General features: G+C 44.6%; 1 protein-coding gene across 14 annotated transcripts in view; it reads left to right on the top strand.

Moving 5' to 3' along the window:
* Window positions 1-18,185, top strand: part of DISP1 (dispatched RND transporter family member 1) — a 174,214-nt gene that overhangs the window by 124,308 nt on the left and 31,721 nt on the right. For 12 of the 14 annotated variants that reach the window (XM_045076689.1, XM_045076687.1, XM_045076688.1 and 9 more), the window contains one exon: window positions 7,021-7,549. In XM_045076689.1, coding sequence (XP_044932624.1) covers window positions 7,038-7,549 — 512 coding nt within the window. In that variant the 5' untranslated portion in view covers window positions 7,021-7,037. Of the gene's footprint in view, window positions 1-7,020; window positions 7,550-18,185 lie in introns of those variants that run through there. The other 2 variants (XM_045076691.1, XM_004781792.3) reach the window with 1 other exon arrangement.

Consider the following 18,185-nt stretch of genomic DNA (forward strand, 5'->3'; position numbering starts at 1 on the left):
TATTAAAAGAGGTTATATAAAAATAATAGATTTCATTTTCAAAGGTGGTGTTTATTGTCGTAAATGGAAACTACCTTCTTGATAATGTACATTGAATAGAACATAGTTATGTTTTCATTCTAAGAGTGATCTGTGACTCAGATTTCTGGGATCAGTCGGTTTGCTTCTTCATGGTGTGAGGAGAGCATTGGAGCACGCAGGGGGCTCTCAGGGGGCATGTGCTCAAGAGGATAGGTGCTCCAGTGTGCACCCCTGTCTCTCACGGAAGACAGCTTCTGCTTTAGTGCCATTTCTGAGGAAGGGGAATGACAGCAGCACTCATTAACTCTCACTACCACTCAGATAATAACAACATTTCTGTATAGTTCTTTGTAACATATAAAATTCTCATCAGTGAAGACAACTGATCAGTGTTCTTGTGGAAGGAGAGCTTTGTGGTAGGAAGTTCCTGAACTCAAACAAAAATAAGAAAAGGCAACTTGTCTCAGAAGGGGAGAAGATTCTGTTTCCTCGTGCGTGACCGGTCTTGTCAGTTCCTTCACAAGCCTGAGTGTCTGAGTAAAGATACAGATTTGGTTCTCAGGTCACAGTTATGTTTTGAAATTGTGCATGACAACAAAGTTCAGCCCCCCTGCCTTGCCTTTCAGGTTTGCATAACGTGATTCATAATTCAGTGAAATCTGTCTCTGATGCTCTTGGATGCTGAATTGTACCTTCTGAAACTGTCAGGAAATACTGAATTCAGAGGCTGTTTTTCCATGTGGGGCTTCAGACTGAGTTTTCTATCTGTTGCCTCCAGGGGTCCCATTAAATCTCCAGGAGCCGGGCCCTTTCCTGGGAGCATCTTGAGGTGGCAGGAGAGTCTTGGCGGGGTGGTCTGAGAGGGAAAACCAGTAGTGTCATTTAGATTAGTTCCACTTCAATACTTTGAACCTTCAGGTTCTCTGTAGTGGGTTTAGTAGTATCTACAAAGAGGTATTATAAGGAAAGCACTTGACGCACTGAGATGATTTAAAAAAAAAAAACAGTTTTAGTAGCCTTTTAAGGGTAAAAAAAAAGTCCCTGGAGACACGGCTTCTGGTCCCTTCTATAGACCAGCTTAGCAGCACTGCACAAGAGCCCACAGGACATCCTCGCTGCACCTGGAGAAGCTACTTAACCTTCTGGCCACAGTACCAGTATTAACAGGCCAACCTGCTGGCAGTGATCAGAAATGAAGCATTCATTCAGGACGAGCATCCAGCCATTTTAGAGGAACAATTTCATGTTCAAATATATTTGATAAATAATGGATACAGGTGGCCGAATGCCTTTATACCTGGTATGTTTTTATACATCCATACCCTGATATCTGGTACCACCTGAGGAAAGAAGATTGTCTCACCCGTGAACTGGGCGCGGTGCTTTGATCCCTATTGGTGAGTTGCACCAGGATGATTGAAATCTGTGCCTGTAGCACTTGAGTCAACTGTCCTTAAACTTAGTTACCAGCTAGAACCTCTTAAAATGTGTTACTTCTTTGGAACAGCAGGCCTTTGTTTCTGGCACTCCTGTCCTTTCCCTGCCTGACCTGTGCTGCTGGAATTGTGCCTCTTTTGCCATAACTGAGGCCTGCTGCAGGTCTGTGGTTTGCCTTGCTGCACAAGATGTGCTACAAGGACTTGCAGTGTGGGCATCTTGCTGGAGCCCTGCTGACCCGCTCAGGTGGACTGGAGCCAGATCTGCACTGTAGGCCCAGCCCCAGGTGATCCTTGAGTTTGAAAAATGGTGAGATGGTGTTCTGTGTTTTACTCGGTGAAGCTGTGCTGTGGGGAGCATCACGCTTCTGGGAAGGTAATGGGCTGGAGCTTGGAACCATGCTAGGGAACCCGTCTTGCTGCCAGCTGTTGGGATTTGTGATATGGATCTGCTAAAGGTGAGGGTTGTACTAGAATCTGTGATTGAACTTACAGAGAGTCCTTTAGAAGAAGGCCCTGAAATCCTGGGGGGCAGAAGGAGAAGCAGACTCCCTGCTCAGCAGGGAGCCCAACACGGGACTCGATCCTAGGACCCTGGGATCATGACCTGAGCTGAAGGCAGATGCTTAACCAACTGAGCCACTCAGGCATCCCTACTTTCTGTCTTTTAAATGTAATTTCCTTATATTATAAAAGTATTTATTATTATCTTATTATATTTAATTATACTAATTATGTATATTACATGTAATTGTATATTCTATAGCTAAATTGTAAGTTTTCTGGGTCCCAAGCCAGAGTAGGACGTAACTCCAATGACGTTTCTCTCTACGTTGAAACACGAGCGAAGGGGGTCTCTGCAGGGTCTGCGGTATCTGCCAGCCACCTATGGCACTGGTCATGGTTCTCTTTCTTGGTTCGTAGATACCTTTGGTCCAGTGGATCATCATGTGTGTTTCCAGAAACCTGACATGGGAACCTGTCCTGAATACATTGTATCATCCATTCTTGCCCCTCAACTTCCTGTTCATTTCCTGCTTCATCCAGTTACTCAGTATATTGTATGGGTGTTACTGTAACACAGCAGATACATTTTGGAAGATAAACAATGTAAAACGCCCACTGATAAACAATGTAAAGGGCGCCCACTGAATAGATGTTTAGTCATCCTGTAAGGTAAAAGACAAATTGTTTGCTTTTACATTTTAATGATAATTACCTTTTATGAAATGCTAGTCTCAGTGCTAGTGACTTTATATGTTGTTTTATTAATATTTTATTACTATAAAGAAGATACAGTTATAGCCAAAGTTATAGGTACTACAGAAAATGAAATGTGAAAGTCTTCTCTACCCTTCCAAAAATTCCCAGTCCAGCTCTGCAGCAGGAAACAGTGCTAGCATTTTGTATGTCCTTCTGGAAACTATCTGTATATCCTAACAGTAAATAAGTATCTCTCTCCTTTTTCAGTGGACTGGATTCATACCCTGCAGGCTGTTCTGTAGCTAGGTTTTATTTACACATAAAGATGTACTTTGGACTTCTTTCCAAGTAATATAGCCTGATCTAATGCATTCTTTTCTCTCTCTCTCTCTCTCTTTTTTTTTTTTTTTTTTTTTTTTGGTGCAGAGTACCCAGTGTACAGATATGACAGAATTTAAGTCTGCCATTGCTGATATTTTAGATCATTTCCAGTTTTCACTGGTACAGAGAGTGGTGCAGTCTGTAACATCCATATCTGTACATTTATCTTTACACATTGTTCAAGTATATCCAAAATCTAAATTACTAGTAGTACTGTGGTCAAAAGAGGAGGATATTTAAAATACCTATTTTGGAGTGCCATGTTGCTCTCTTAGATGGTTATGCTAATTTGCATTTGAAATTTAACTCTCAGAAGAGCCAAGAGTAGAGACTGTAAGAGTGTAAATCATTTGACCCATGTTCTCAAAGGTGGAAAGTAGTAAAGTCAGCTTTCGGACTCAGATCCACCCACAGCGTTTCTTCTAAGCAACAGATGTCTCAGCTGCTGGGTTTGGGTGTTTTTTTTTTTTAAGATTTTATTTATTTATTAGAAAGAGAGGACACAAGGCAGGGAAAGGGGTGAGCAGAGGAGAAGCAGGCTTACTGCTATGTAGGGAGCTTAATGTGGGGCTTGATCTTGGGACTCTGGGATGATGACCTGAGCTGAAGGCAGACACCTAACTGACTGAGCCACCCAGGTGCCCCATATTTGTTTTTTTTTTTTTTTTTTTTTTTTTAAAGATTTTATTTATTAATTTGACAGAAATCACAAGTAGACGGAGAGGCAGCCAGAGAGAGAGAGAGGGAAGCAGGCTCTCCGCTGAGCAGAGAGCCCGATGCGGGACTCGATCCCAGGACTCTGAGATCATGACCTGAGCCGAAGGCAGCGGCTTAACCCACTGAGCCACCCAGGCGCCCACCCCATATTTTGTTTTAAAGATTTTATTTATTTATTTGACAGAGCACAAGTGGCAGAGCAGCAGGCAGAGGGAGAGGGAGAAGCAGGCTTCCCATGGAACAGGAAGCCAGACATGGGGCTTGATTCCAGGACCCTGGGATCATGACCTGAGCCGAAGTCAGATGCTTCATAAACTGCAGCACCCCGGCCCCCCTCAGCTGCTGTTTTAAGCATAATTTTGGCTTTAAAGCTAGGAGGCATTATTCTTTATCTCTTTATATTCTTTTTTTTTTTAAAGATTTTATTTATTTATTTGACAGAGAGAGATCACAAGCACACAGAGAGGCAGGCAGAGAGGCCCGCAGAGAGCGAGGGAAGCAGGCTCCCAGCTGAGCAGAGAGCCCGATGTGGGGCTCGATCTCAGGACCCTGAGATCATGACCTGGGCTGAAGGCAGAGGCTTTAACCCAGTGAGCCACCCAGGCGCCCCTATCTCTTTATATTCTTAAACTCAATCAGGCAATTATGATAATTCTTCCATCATCAATGCATAGCCTTTATGATTTTGTATATTGATTTCATATCCTGCAACTTCACTGAATTCACTTAGTCTCACAGTTTTGTGGTGGAGTCTTCAGGGGATTCTATGCATAATATCATAGCGTCTGCAAGGAGTGACAGTTTCACTTCTCTTCTGACTTGGAGACCTTTTATTTCTTTTTCTTGCCTAATTGCTCTGGCTAGGACTTCCAATACTGTGTTAAATAAAGGTGTCAAGAGTAGACATCCTTCTTTTGTTCCTGATGGTAAAGGAGAAGCTTTCAGATTTTCACCATTACAGATGATGTTAGCTGAGGGTTTATCATATATGCTCTTTACTACATTGAGGTCTGTTCATCTTGTACCCACTTTGTTGAACTTTGTATGTTGAACTTTGTCAGAAGCTTTTTCTACAACTATTGAGATGACTGTATGATTCTTCTCTGTCATTCTGTTAATGTGATGTGTCACATTAACACATGAATGATGTATGAATGTGGAACCATCCTTGTATCCCAGGAATGAATCCTGTTTGATCACGATGTATAATCCTTTTAATGTATTCTTGAACCCAGTTTGCTAATATTTCCTTGGGGTTTTTGCCTCTCTGTTCATCAGGGATATTGGCCTGTAGTTCTCTTCCTTGCCGTGTTCTTGTGTGGTGACATGCAGACCTACCAGAGCCCTATGCTTAGCCCAGAGAGGGAAACTGCCTTTACTATGACCCCTCCCCCTGGTCCCTGCAAGGGAGGGTGGGACCTGTGACCTGTGACCACTTTCAGAAGTGTTAACAAGGGAGGAGGGAAGTCAGCAAACATGGTTTTACATATATTCTGAGGTTTATAGAGTCTTTGTTTAAAATAATTTACAAAGAAATTTTTTGACATCCATATAATTCTTCCATTTCTTATGATGCTGAATTTGTGCGTGTGTTTGAGGAGGCTTTTTCTGTCCAGAAGGGAAATACGGTAATGATGCTGGAGTTGTGGCTAACATTTTCTGGGCACCAGTATCAGATTGGACATGCATTGCTGTGGCGTGCTCTGCTCAGGAAATCCCCTGCTGTGGGGGCATGGAGTGCATGACAGTGCACACTGGGACCTTCCTGGGGCAGGGGTTAGGCAGGTTTGCCAGGTCCGATGGCCGCATGCTCAGACTGAGCCCTGGTGATTTCTTCTGGTGCCTGTGTGTCCGCAGGAGGTGGGGAGAGACCAGGGAGGGACTATTCTGGAGGCTGTTCTACCTGCTTCAAGGAGTGCCTTGCCCAAAGGTTTAGAGAGCCACTGGGCGCAGGGTTTCTCTTGTTGGCTTGAATTCACGTGTGGGATAAATAGACCGCAGGCAGTGGGGGCACCCATTGTTCTTACTGCAGATTCCATCTTGTGCACGGGGTCAGAGGGGAGGTGGGTGAGAGGGGAGGGAGGAGGTTGTGTGTTTTTGCTTTTGTTTGTTGATGGACAGAAACCTGCTACTGGTAATTTGACTATTAATTTTCCTTTCCATTGAAGCCCTGGACCTTCTAGTAAGAGGGAAAAAAAAGTTAAGAACAAAAACCTCATTTCCAGCAAATCCCACTCGTACTATTATTTTTCTCATGTGCAAACAATGCTACATAACATAGAGGACAAAGTAATACGTTCTTGGCAGCTTACATGGCATGCTTATTCATTTTTTAAGCATTCTAGTCATCAGTTGAGAGAAAACTCTGGTGTCTGATATCTTGGCTTAGCTGATTGCTTTTTATTTTCTTTTGTTTCTTCTTATTCTAGGACCTGAGAGACTTAGGGGAAAGATCATATTTTCTTGAGATTTTTCTAATGTCTTAAGACATTCTTAAGATTATTCAAATTAGGGGCACCTGGGTGGCTCAGTGGGTTAAAGCCTCTGCCTTCGGCTCAGGTCATGATCCCAGGGTCCTGGGATCAAGCCCTGCATCAGACTCTCTGCTCAGCAGGGAGCCTGCTTCCCCCTCTCTCTCTGCCTGCCTCTCTGCCTGCTTGTGATCTCTGCCTGTGAAATAAATAAATAAAATCTTTTTAAAAAGATTATTCAAAATAGGGGTGCCTGGGTGGATCAATTAGTTAAGCATCTGCCTTCAGTTCAGGTCCTAGGATGGAGCTGTGCTTCTCCCTCTCCAAACTCCCCCTGCTTGTGTTCCCTCTCTCGCTGTGTCTCTCTCTGTCAAATAAATAAATAAAGATCTTTAGGGGAAAAAATATCCAAATTATTTTAAACTACACAACTCACTGTCCTCGTGGTGGCCCTTCATTTTTCCATTACTCCTGTGTCCTAACGGCTCACGCCTGGGTGAAGAGTCGAAGGGTGATGTTGGTGCTCTGTCTTTCCCTGTCCTCCCCTAAAATGCGATAAGTCTTACCCCGTCCTTCACACTGAGGACAAGGACAGGGAGAGAAGGGCCAAAAGCAGAGGTGGGGAGGCGTGGGCGGGACGGTGGCTCTTCAGGTGCACGGGGCCGCTGGGCCCCTTGCAGAGGCTGCTGCTTTCCCTGCGCTCTTGACTCCTTCCAGTATCTTTCCTGTCTTGTCTGCATCTTTGCCTGTATGCCTGTCACTGGCTGATTTTATATCATTTTCTCTCTTAGGGCCAAGAAGTCAGAACATGGCGGTGAGCGATGGAAACAGTGATTTTGTGGGTCTGGGCAATGGCAGTGTGACAACCAGTGCTCCCACCCTCGGCGCCGTCCCACCCTGTGACAGGGACCTCGCCACCCAGCAGCTTGCAGCCAGAGAGGCCCTGAGGACTAAAGTGAGTCCGAATGGATGCCTGCAGGTCAATGGCACCGTGAAGTCCTCCTTTCTGCCCATGGACAGCCACCAAAGAGCGCCCGCCATGCTGTCCCCATGCTGCCACCCATGCCCATTCCATCGGCCCCTGGCCAGCCAGAGCAGTCACCCAGAGGGCCGGCCCGAGGCTGGCCCCGCCCCGCCTTCTGCTCTGGCCTCATGCTGCTTGCAGCCACACTCCGAGTATTCTGCGCCTCTGTGCCCCAGCCGTACGCCCATCTACCAGGCTGCGTGCTGCCTGCAGCCCTCTCCGCCCTTCTGCCTGCACCACGCATGGCCTGGCCGTTTCCCACACCAGCCCGGGCAGCCGCACGTGGCCGGCTTCAGGTAAGTGTACACAGGTTCTGCTCACCTTTGTGCCCCACCAAGTCTGCACAAATGCTCCTGCTTGTGTCAATTTCCCCAAAGGGAGGAGCCCACAGGTGTCAGTGGGAGGAAACCAGAATGCATGTGAAATAATATGTCCCTGTCTCATCCGTTGATCGACCCTCGTGTGCTGCCTGCCTGTCTGTCAGTTCGCTGTCCTGGTGGCCTTGACTTACAACGTTCCATGAAGCTTTTACTGTCAGCAGCTGTTGCTACTACTCGTGGGGGTTACATCTGTGACAAGGCTGCCTGAACAGGAGTCTTGGTGGTCAGCAACCTTTATGACAATGAAGCAGGCGCTTCTGCATGCTTCCAAGCAGCGTGTCCACCAGCTCTGTTCATGTGCTTTGGTTGACCATGTTGAGATCAGACCATCTCTCAAGGGGGGACCCTGTTGATCTGCAGCGTAGGTCTCTGAAAACTACATTTTATGAACTGTTTTGGGGCCTGGTAGACGGAAATGTACTGGGCACACCTGTGTCGTGTCTGGCACCCGCTCTAGCCCAATGCGTGCTTTCTGCTCTGTGTCTTCCACACGAACTGTAGGTGAGCGATGCTGGTATTTTCTGAAACACTGAGTGCTTTGTAAGACCAAGTATTAGTTCATATTTGTGGGTTATGAGCTTTCAGTGAGCTGGGAAAGCACTCTCCTTTGCCAGTGAGGGGAGAGTTCACACCCAGGGAGATGCGCCAGTCTGACACGCACAACTCCATCGGCATTGAGCCTTGTGGTCCACACCTCCGCCCACTTGGAGCATTTTTTTCTGGGGTGACAGAGAACGTCTCCTCCAGCCACCTCCTCCTCATTCCTGCTGTCTTCCCACACGATCACCACTTTGAGCTCTGCTACCGCGTGCTGGTTTTGCCTGGAAAGCTCATGCAAATGCGGTCATACAGTGTGTACACGTCAGTGTCCCACGGTTTCCACTTAGCATAGTGTTGAAAACACGACTCACTGCCACATAGTTTGCCTCTCTGTTGCTGAGTCACAATGCACTGTGTACCTGGGACAGGCTCACTGTCACCTACAGAGTCAGTCAGACCTCCAGTTGGGAAGTATGTCCTGGGAAAGTCACGTACATATGGTGTGCGGACTGTAGCTAAGAACACAGGGCTATGTGCTTGGAAGTGGTTAATAAAGGAGATCTTAAAAGCTCTCATGGCAAGAAAAAGCTTTTGTAACTATGAGTGGTGACAGATTTATTGTGGTGCTAATTTCATAACGTATACAAACATCAAATCATGTTGAAACTAATATTACCCTGTATGTCAATTATAGCTCCATAAAAAAAGGATCAGATCCAGAAAGGGGTTGTTGAGGAATGGATCCTTTTCACCTTTATCAGGTTTGGGTTGCTGTTGACATTATCTGGTTTTACCGTTTTAAAAAAAACACAGAGGGAGATGGGGAATGACAGTGGGTCTCGGAGGACTGTCCTCTGCAGTGTGTTCTTGCAGTTTCTAAATACATTTTCCAAGTCAGGGGCGAGAGTGTTTTAGTCACAGAACTACGTAAAGGATGGGCCAAAGCTATTTCTCTGAAGGCTTGTCCTGATAGCGTTGTGCTACCTGACCAGTTCTAGGCTCCTTCTACTTTGAATTAAACTGTGGAAGTGTTTGACTTTAAAATTATCTGGCCACTGATATTGACACTTTAGAATCATCAGCTATATGGTTGCAGGATGTGAGGGGAGACAGATACCTCTATATTTTGAGGCTGATCCCACTTTTTAAAAACTTCAGAAAATATTAAACCTATAGGCAGGTAACACATTGTTTTAATACACAGGCAGGACTTTACCATAGCGTCTCTGTATGTATTCTTAAAGGGATGAGAGTCCTGTGTTCATACAGCTTTAAATAGGATGGCATGGGGTTGGCTCAGTCAGTTCAGTGGGTGACTCTTGGTTTCAGCTCAGGTCATGAGCTTGTGAGAGGTCATGAAATCAAGCCCCATGTCAGGCTCCATGCTGGGTGGAGTGTTTAAGATGCTCTCTCTCTCTCCCCCTCTGCTCGCCTGTTCTCCCTCTCTCAAATAATAGATTAATAAAATCTTTAATAAAAAATAAATAGAATAGCATTAAAAACAGATAAAAATGTCATATTTGTCTATCAAGAAAAGTTGGAGGAAAAAGTGGAATATTCCTTGAGAAATGTTTCCTATCCAGAATGTTTCTCAAGAATTTGAGCCTTTTGATCAACTCTGTGTAACAGATGGAATCTTCTACAGACGTCTGTACAGGAGTGTCTCTTCACAGTTTTGTCTATCACATACTTCACTTAGGACATGTCTTTATAAGCTATAATTGACATACAGGATTATATTAGTTTCAACATTTACTTATTTATACAATCAACAGTATTTTCTGAGTGCGTGCCGGGCATCGCAAATGTAATTATGAACAGGATGAGACCTATGAATGAAATAGCAGATTCCCAGTGCAAGCTCTGAGCTGTTTCCAATTGAGGCAGAGGATGCCATGAATGATGCTTGGCAAGTCCCAAACTCGTGATCATGGCAGGGATGATGTGAGTTCTGGGTGCCCAGCAAGCACACTTCTACTTCCCTGAAGGCAGTTTTGCAGGCAGATGGTCACTCTGAGTGTACCCCACTGCCAGAGGCTCAAGAGCTGTGCTGCTGAGTAGGCTTGGCATGGAGGAGCCCATGAAAGGAGCTGACAACAGGGCACAACCTTGTCCCCACCCCAAACATTGTGCCCTATGCCATTTGTAGCGTGTGTCACCTTCTCCTATTGTCCTTCTGGATTCTTCCAGCGTCTGGCTCACTTGCTCAGAGGTGTTCTGTTTGCTCTCCCCTAGGACACTACTTGCTTTCAGCTCTTCTTAAAAAAAAGTAGGAAGGGATAATTCTTGTTTTATGTTAGGAGAGAATCTACTTCCTGAAATCTGGTTTCTTGGTGTACAGTATATCATAACACCCTAGGCCAAATGACAGCTCTGAGCATTATTTCTCAAACTGCCTTCCTGTGATGCTCGTGCTCTGCAATGATCCACCCTTTTCCCCTTTCCTGAGCCCTGGCGATTGAGTTATTTCTCTTTAGCTGGGACATTTGAAAGATAAATCCCAGTGAACACTTCACTAGCATTGTGGCATGAACCTGGCATTGATGCTGATCCCAGTGTCTGTGATTTGCCCTAATCACTAGACTCAAACCAGATGGCTTTTCTAAGATGCTGTGTGATGAGTGGAAAAATTGCAGGTTAGTGCTTCACTTGCTCAGCAAGTAGTCAATGAGTACTTACGTACCTGGTGTCAGGTGCTGAAAGCAGAGGTACAGACCGCGGGGTCCTCACCTTCAGAGGGGCGGGGGTGGTGTGGACGTGGTGAGAGCTGAGTCTGGGCCTGTGTGGACTCTAGGTAGGTGCCCGAGGTCCAGAAGTGAAACTGCGGCGCTCTTCCATATATTAATTCAGGAGAACCAGATCATAGACGCATAAATTCTTCCCTCCTGTTTTCCTCTCTTACTAAGAGCAACATAATCATGAGCCTTTACTTACAGATGGTGGGACTGCTGGGCAGGCGTGTTGGAGGATGGGGTGGTCCCACTGCATGCTTTAGATGCGCGCTGCTCACAGGGCCCAGTGAACCTCAGAATTCAGTTCTAAGTCTCCTGGGCGCCATTCACCTGTGCCAGGGGCTTCCATACTGGACATGTGCGTTCTGCTAGGGTGTTTCCGTGGGCAAGGCTCTTTTCTCTTGGAGCAACTGAGGTTCCTTCTGACCTCTGTGGTAACAAATGGAGCTCCAGCGAGGTAGAGTGACGGCCATATTTGACAGTGAATGATACCCTTTTTTTTGTCCACATGATTCTGGTTAATTGGGGTTTGACTGCTTATGTTTTGCTTACTGTATCATAGGGTAATGTCCAAAGATAAAATCCCTTTTCTTCAAAAATCTAAAGGACTAAAACCTCCCAACTATAAAACATTGTAGTGGAATTGGTACCCTCTAGCGGCCCCAGTTACACCCACAAAAGCCGTTGCCATGTTATTTAGATGAACCTGAAAGCAAAGCTATCTGCATATTTCATTTGTCGATGGCAGGTCTACAATACAGTGTCAGACAGAGCTTTTCTGGGAGACACAGCCATCCTGGGAGGCACCACGGCCACTACTTTATGACTCGCCTTTCACTCTTCCAGCTCTTTCTCCCCTGCTCCCCGTGCCAGGTGAGGGGTGTGCACGCGGCTTCGCACACACACGCCCACATGAGTCCTGGCCAGGCCACTTGCTGTCTTCATGTCTCGGGCAGGCATTCGTTTCTCCTGGCCTTCCCTTCTGTCTCTGCAAAGATGGGAGTCACCATTCTCTTCTGGTGTGTTCCTGTTTCTTCTCTTTCTCCTAGCTGCTGCTCTTCACTCCATTAGTCTTGTTTCAGAAATCAAGCTATGGTTGACTCCTGGCTGAAATAAATGCATGATGTATTGCTTTTCACTCTTGTCCCCACTGACTGACCCTAGCCCCCAGAAGAACAAGTGTAGCAGACGGTCCCTGACTCGCTGTCTGGATGAGGAGAGGATTATAGAGAATAAGTGGGCCTCCCTGCCCAGGGGACCCAGAGCCACTGTGCTAATGTTAATATGTCATCTGATTATGGGGTTAATTTTAGAAATCTGGTAAGATTGAATCTTGAGTTCATTGAAACTGAGGTTTATTTTTAAATTCTTAAAGTAGTCAAAATTAACTTTTAAAATAGGATAATATTTGTAAAATCTAAAATGTTCCAAGCTTGCTTGCCCAAGTCAGTCCGTCTGGCAGGCGGATGGGGTGAAGGCCTGTTTTATGGTAAGACTTCTCTGAGAGAATAATGTGGATAAAGGAACGGATTTCAGAGGGGGCTGTGAAATGCTTATTTCAGAATTTGGACCTTGGTCGTCTTCTGCTTTCATAGTACATGTCAGCAAACAATGCCCTCTTTCTTTCATAAAACTGATTAATTTTTTGGAATGAGGCAAACATGTTCTTTCTTCACCTCCTTTCCATGTCAGTGAGAGTTGTTTTAGAGACTGAAGGGGAAAAAAAATAAATGGTTTAATTTTTCTCTTTTTCTTTTGGCTAAAAAGTAGTTTAAAGAAACTTAAGAAATTTGACCAACAGTAAACCCAAGTGAAAGGATCAGGTACATCTCTTCAAGAAGAGCCAATCATTTATACCCTATTTCCAAAGAGAGCACCCAATTTCCAAATGTAAGTGGATGGCTAGCTGTCACTTAAAAGAATTTATATAACTTAATGTTTTTTAAGAGAATTTTGATTGCTATGCTATTTTATGTTCTTCTCAACAAATTAACTCCATAAAAATACATCTCTCTCTCTCTCTTTTTTTTTAAAGCACAAACAAGGTATCTAGCCAGTTGGTTGGTATTTTGGATATAAACTGTGCCTGCAGCATAGCTGGACCTCAGTGAATATTTGTGGGGTTTTGTTTTTTTGTTTGTTTGTTTGTTTTTAAAGATTTTATTTATTTATTTGAGAGACAGAGCATGAGCGAGGAGAAGGTCAGAGGGAGAAGCAGACTCCCCATGGAGCTGGGAGCCCGATGTAGGACTTGATCCCAGGACTCCGGGATCATGACCTGAGCCCAAGGCAGCCGTCCAACCAACTGAGCCACCCAGGCGTCCCTCAGTGAATATTTGTTGAGTGAATGATCACAAAACAGTAATTCTTGGAACATCTTATGTAATGAAAAATTCACAGAATTTAAACTTTTTAAGGAAAGCTCATGAAGTTAGACTGGTCACTGGCATCAGGGGCCATCATGGCCTCGGAGGGTAGACATGGAGCAAACACAGCTGCTGTCTGAGCACAGACACAATCTAGAGAGTCATGTGAGTCCCAGAGAGGGATTCAGGGCCTTTCCTAAACCTGGCCCACAGGAGCAGGAGCCCTGGAAGGGATGGGCATGGGGAGACAGCAGGAGCAGGAGGTCTGGAGGGGGGACTGGGGGCAACAGGAGCAGGTCTGGAGGGGGCAGCAGGAGCAGGAGGTCTGGAGAGGGTGGGAGTGAGGGCGTGGGGGGCAGCAGGAGCTGGAGGCCTAAAGGGGATGGGAGTGGGAGTATGGAGTGGGGGCATGGAGGGTGGTGGCATGTGGCCTCATTCTGGAAAAGAACCCAGAGGAGGGGTGACAGCATGTTGTGCTGGGTATGTAACATGGGATCCTTGAAGCACAACATGCTGAGATGGTCCAAGGAGCCTGCTCCCCGAGCTGCATGTGCCCCGTGTTATGTAAGCATCATGAAGAACTTAGTAAGGACTCCCACACAGCAGCTATAGCTGTAGCTATACCTTTGATTCATGACCTTTCCCTGGGCCCTTAGAACCAGGTTTTGGTACTACTGTGTGTCTCCAGGACCCAGCATGGGGCCTGGCATTTAGTAAACACTCAATAAATTGTTCAACAGGCTAATAAATAATTGAGCATCCATCAAGTCCTTCTTGTGCAGAGCTTATTTTAAGGATGTGATAATTTGATAATGAAAATCAGGAACCAGCAGTCTAATGAGGTAGGATATTTGCCCAAATGTTGTGAAAGTCTCCACAGGTTCTGTTTCCCTAAAAACACTCTTTTATTACTGTTCTTTGAGTCTATTTGGGGGATATATCTCCTTCTGTTCTTTAAATCTCCCTGCAAATGCACTAACTTCTGACTTTAAAAAAAAAAAATTGAGGATGCCTGGGTGGCTCAGTTGGTTGAGTGTCCAGCTTTTAGTTTCAGCTCAGGTCATGATCTCAGGGTCCCAAGATCCAGCCCTGCACTGGGGGTGTGGGGGGTGGCAGGAGCTGGAGGCCCAAAGGGGATGGGAGTGGGAGTATGGAGTGGGGGCATGGAGGGCGGTGGCATGTGGCCTCGTTCTGGAATCTCAGATCAATGCGGAGCTGGCTTGAGATTCTCTCTCTCCCTTTCTCTCTCTCTCAAATGAATAAATAAAATCTTAAAAAAAAAATCACAGACTCATTTATAAGGAGGAAAAGGAAGACATGTAGAGACGAGGCCCTCACACAGCTCCCAAGCTGCCATCTTACCCGGCTCTGGAGCCCCTTTGAGAAAGTCAGGTGGGACCTGGAATCTTTACTCCAGAAGTTGGCCAGGAATAACCTTTCTGTTTGCTCAGCCCCAGCCCCCTCCAGGATATTTGCAGGTCCCGCAAGAGTGACTTTATAAAACTGGTGGATGAACCATAAATTCCCAAAATCTTTGTTCATATGTATTTTATGAATTTAGAAAACAAACTCAAAGGAGAAGCTATAGGATGAGATGTGATACCATGTTCTACATGGATTTGCAAATTAAGTGGTTTGAATCGTTACCTAGTAGTTTGAGATTCAAGCATGTTGCTTTCTACTGGAATGTGAGCAGTTTACTGCTTCTAAGCACTGCTCTGGGTATCTAGTAAGAAGAACATTCATTCCTTCAGACCCTATTTCTGTGTCTGTGGTCACCTGGGCCTGCCCACCTCCCCTTCCTGAGACACTGCTTTCATTATGCCTCCTGGCCCTGGCTCAGGGATCCTGCACGGTTTCCCCCAACTCCTTGACCTGGCATTGGAGTCAGGGAGGGAGTGTGTTTGCTAGAGGAAGGAAGGGCGGTAGTTCAGGGACAAGTCCGTAACCCTGAACAGGAACAGGGTAACAGATCTCAGTGAGTGAGATGACTGTAACAGATTTTCTTCCTGCCATTCATCAGTTTAAATGGAAATCTGATTAATGGTAGACTGAGTCTTTGTTTCCATTTACACATAATTAAGACTTAGGTTACTTTGGGGCCCCAGCCAACACTAAATATTCTGGGTCTTCATTTTTTAGGGATTAGCCTAGGAGTTTTTAATTGTCAGCCTTTGGCCACCTTTTTGACTACCAGAAAATAAAATTATTTCATTGTAAAGCAATCCCTAGGAGGCATGCATTTAAATGTATTATCCAATTATTAAAATGCCCCCCACACATACACACACAGAATTAAACCCAACATTGAGCTCCACACTACTGATTTTTTTTCTGACTTTACTTTCTTACCTCACCTTCTTCTCCCAAAACACATTCTACTCGAGCAGCATTTGTGTCTGGTGAGTATTTTGGCTTGAGGATTTTAGACTTCGTTCCAGCATTCCTTGCTCTTAAGTCAGTTAAGTTTAATAAGATTTTGCAGGCTTTCTTTGAGCTTTTCTTGGATCTCTTGTTAGTGATTATTATTCACATCTTACTAAGAAAGTATATGCTGTCCTCTTATTTAGTATGATTGGGGTAGGGCTCACAGCAGTTGTCTGGTGTGCAAAGGCTCACATTTAAGGGCACGTGCTTTATAATTTAGTATAACGTTAACTGTACCGCATGAGGCTGTTTGCTTTATGGGCTCCAACTAAACCATGCAGATGTAACTTTATGGGCTGAGGAAGAATGCTTTCTCTTAAACAAAGCCACTTTTCAGCCATTTAAAACTATTCTAAATGAACTGATTGTGCCTTTTTTTCAGTGTTCTAATGTCTTTGAACAGTTTCCTTGTGAAAACATAAGGCATTCTTGGATTTCTCTTTTAGGATGTGCATTGCATGGGACCAGAGCCATGTGGTATTTCAACCTTTGGTTACTGCCTCTCCTCTTTCTCCTAAGTGGCAGAGACAAAATGTGTTTGAAAATGAATTTCCCACGCCCCTCTTCCTTCACCTTTCAGGGAGCAGCCAGCCGGAGAGCTGCCTTTTAACTAGCGCTCCCTAAAGAGGAGGTAATTCACTAATAATAGTAGAGGAAGTGACATCCTTACCCATCTTCCCCCAGTTTGGGATAACACAATTCCTTTCTTGTTTATTGAAATCACTGGGGACAAAATAGCATCATTTCTTGCTTGCTTCTTAGGACCAGACTCTACTAATAAGAACTTTCTTTTTAACTTAAATTAGAACTCAAGCTGTTTCATGCAAGTAGGATTTGTCCCAGCTGAGGGGCTTTGAGTCTGAGCGGGACAGACAGAGAATCACGTATAGTATGCACAAACATGCTTTTGGAACATCGCATAGAAATGCCTCCACGGGTCACCAGGCCCACTTACTAATGGAGGTCACTATTCTTACTCTTCCCTCCGTATCCCCACTGGAGAGACGTCTTTAAGTGTCAGGCATTCCTCTTCTGCCAGTTTTGATTAAGTTGCCTTAGGGATTTTTAAATATGTTCAAAATGCACATTTCTATCATTGTGTCTGCTGAATCTTTTATTACATCTCTGCAAAATTTTTATTGTCTCCAGGAGGGAAACTACAAATTATTTAATAGAGGTAGGATTTTCTCAGCTGACCAATAGCCACTAAATGTTTACCTGGGCTCTCAAGTGCATAGAAGTGAAAGACAGCAAAGGGGACTCGGCAGAAGGATTGCCCATAACCAGACATTGTAGCAGTGTGGTCACTTTGAAAAACATGCCTTATTTTCTCCCATAGACTGGCATTTCCCATCAGTGATAAAGAAAATATAAAACTTGTGTGTTATAAGTGTAGACATTCATTACTGAAGGTAGAAATGGTCATAATCAGGAGTCTAGATGTATCTTAGATGTAAATTCAACATGGTTTGAAATAGGATTTTAGTGTCACATAGTTTAGAAGTTGAATATTTTATTTTTCATTGGGTAAAATAGCCAACCTAAGACATTCTGCCTAAAAATCATGATTTAAAAGAAAAGCAGTTCTTTATCAGTGTGAATCAAGTGTGAATTATCACTCCCATGGATTTTAGGTGTGCCGCCAAGGTGTGAAGATGGGGAGGGAGGGATGAAGGTAATCATCAAGAGTCGTGTCTCCCCTTCTCTCACCTGTGGATAGAGGCTTTGTGTGGAAATACAACCAACTACTAATGGGGTCTGTGTTCATGACCTCCTTGAATATGTCTGGTCATGTGCACGATTAAGACTAGTTTTCCATTAACATTGCATTTAAGATTATATAACATTCGAATTATTTTTATTCTGCCATCCCATGACTATGTCCTTTCCATAATGTCATCACAAAATTACCTTTCTAAGAATTTTAATAGTAAGGCTGGCTTATCACTACCAAAAATATTCTAAAGTATTCTGGTATAATGAATAGCAGTCTTAAGTAAACACATAAATGAGTAAAATTCTCTCAAAATTATGAGATGGGACTTGATCGTGCATTGTACCTGTGTCTTCGGCAAAGAAAATGGATTTCGGTGGCAGAAAGTCTCAAATTTTTAACAATATTAATGGTTTCATCGAACCCTTCCCATATACCAGACCTTCTACTATGTTCTACACATGCTCTCTGATTTAATCCTGCAAACAGCCCAAAGAGTTCAGAGCTGTTGCTTCTGTCCAGTGCTAAATGAGACCATGAAGTGCCATTTCAGAGAGAGTGTGGGGCTCGGGGTGAGTCCTGGTCTCTAACTGCGAGGTGTCTTAGTGTCTGCAGAAGTTCACGAGTCAGGACTGCCATGGTATAAGCACTGCACGGGCTCACCTCCAAGATCACTGATCACATCCAGATGATGGGCCTCTGGCTGCAGGAGTTTCAGGCCAGGACACAGTGGCCGCTCCTCACATGCTTCTCACACAGACCGAAGGGAGAGT

This window comes from Mustela putorius, unplaced genomic scaffold, assembly GCF_011764305.1.
Source record: "Mustela putorius furo isolate JIRA1106 unplaced genomic scaffold, ASM1176430v1.1 tig00000179_pilon_pilon_pilon, whole genome shotgun sequence".
Taxonomy (NCBI): Eukaryota; Metazoa; Chordata; class Mammalia; order Carnivora; family Mustelidae; genus Mustela; species Mustela putorius.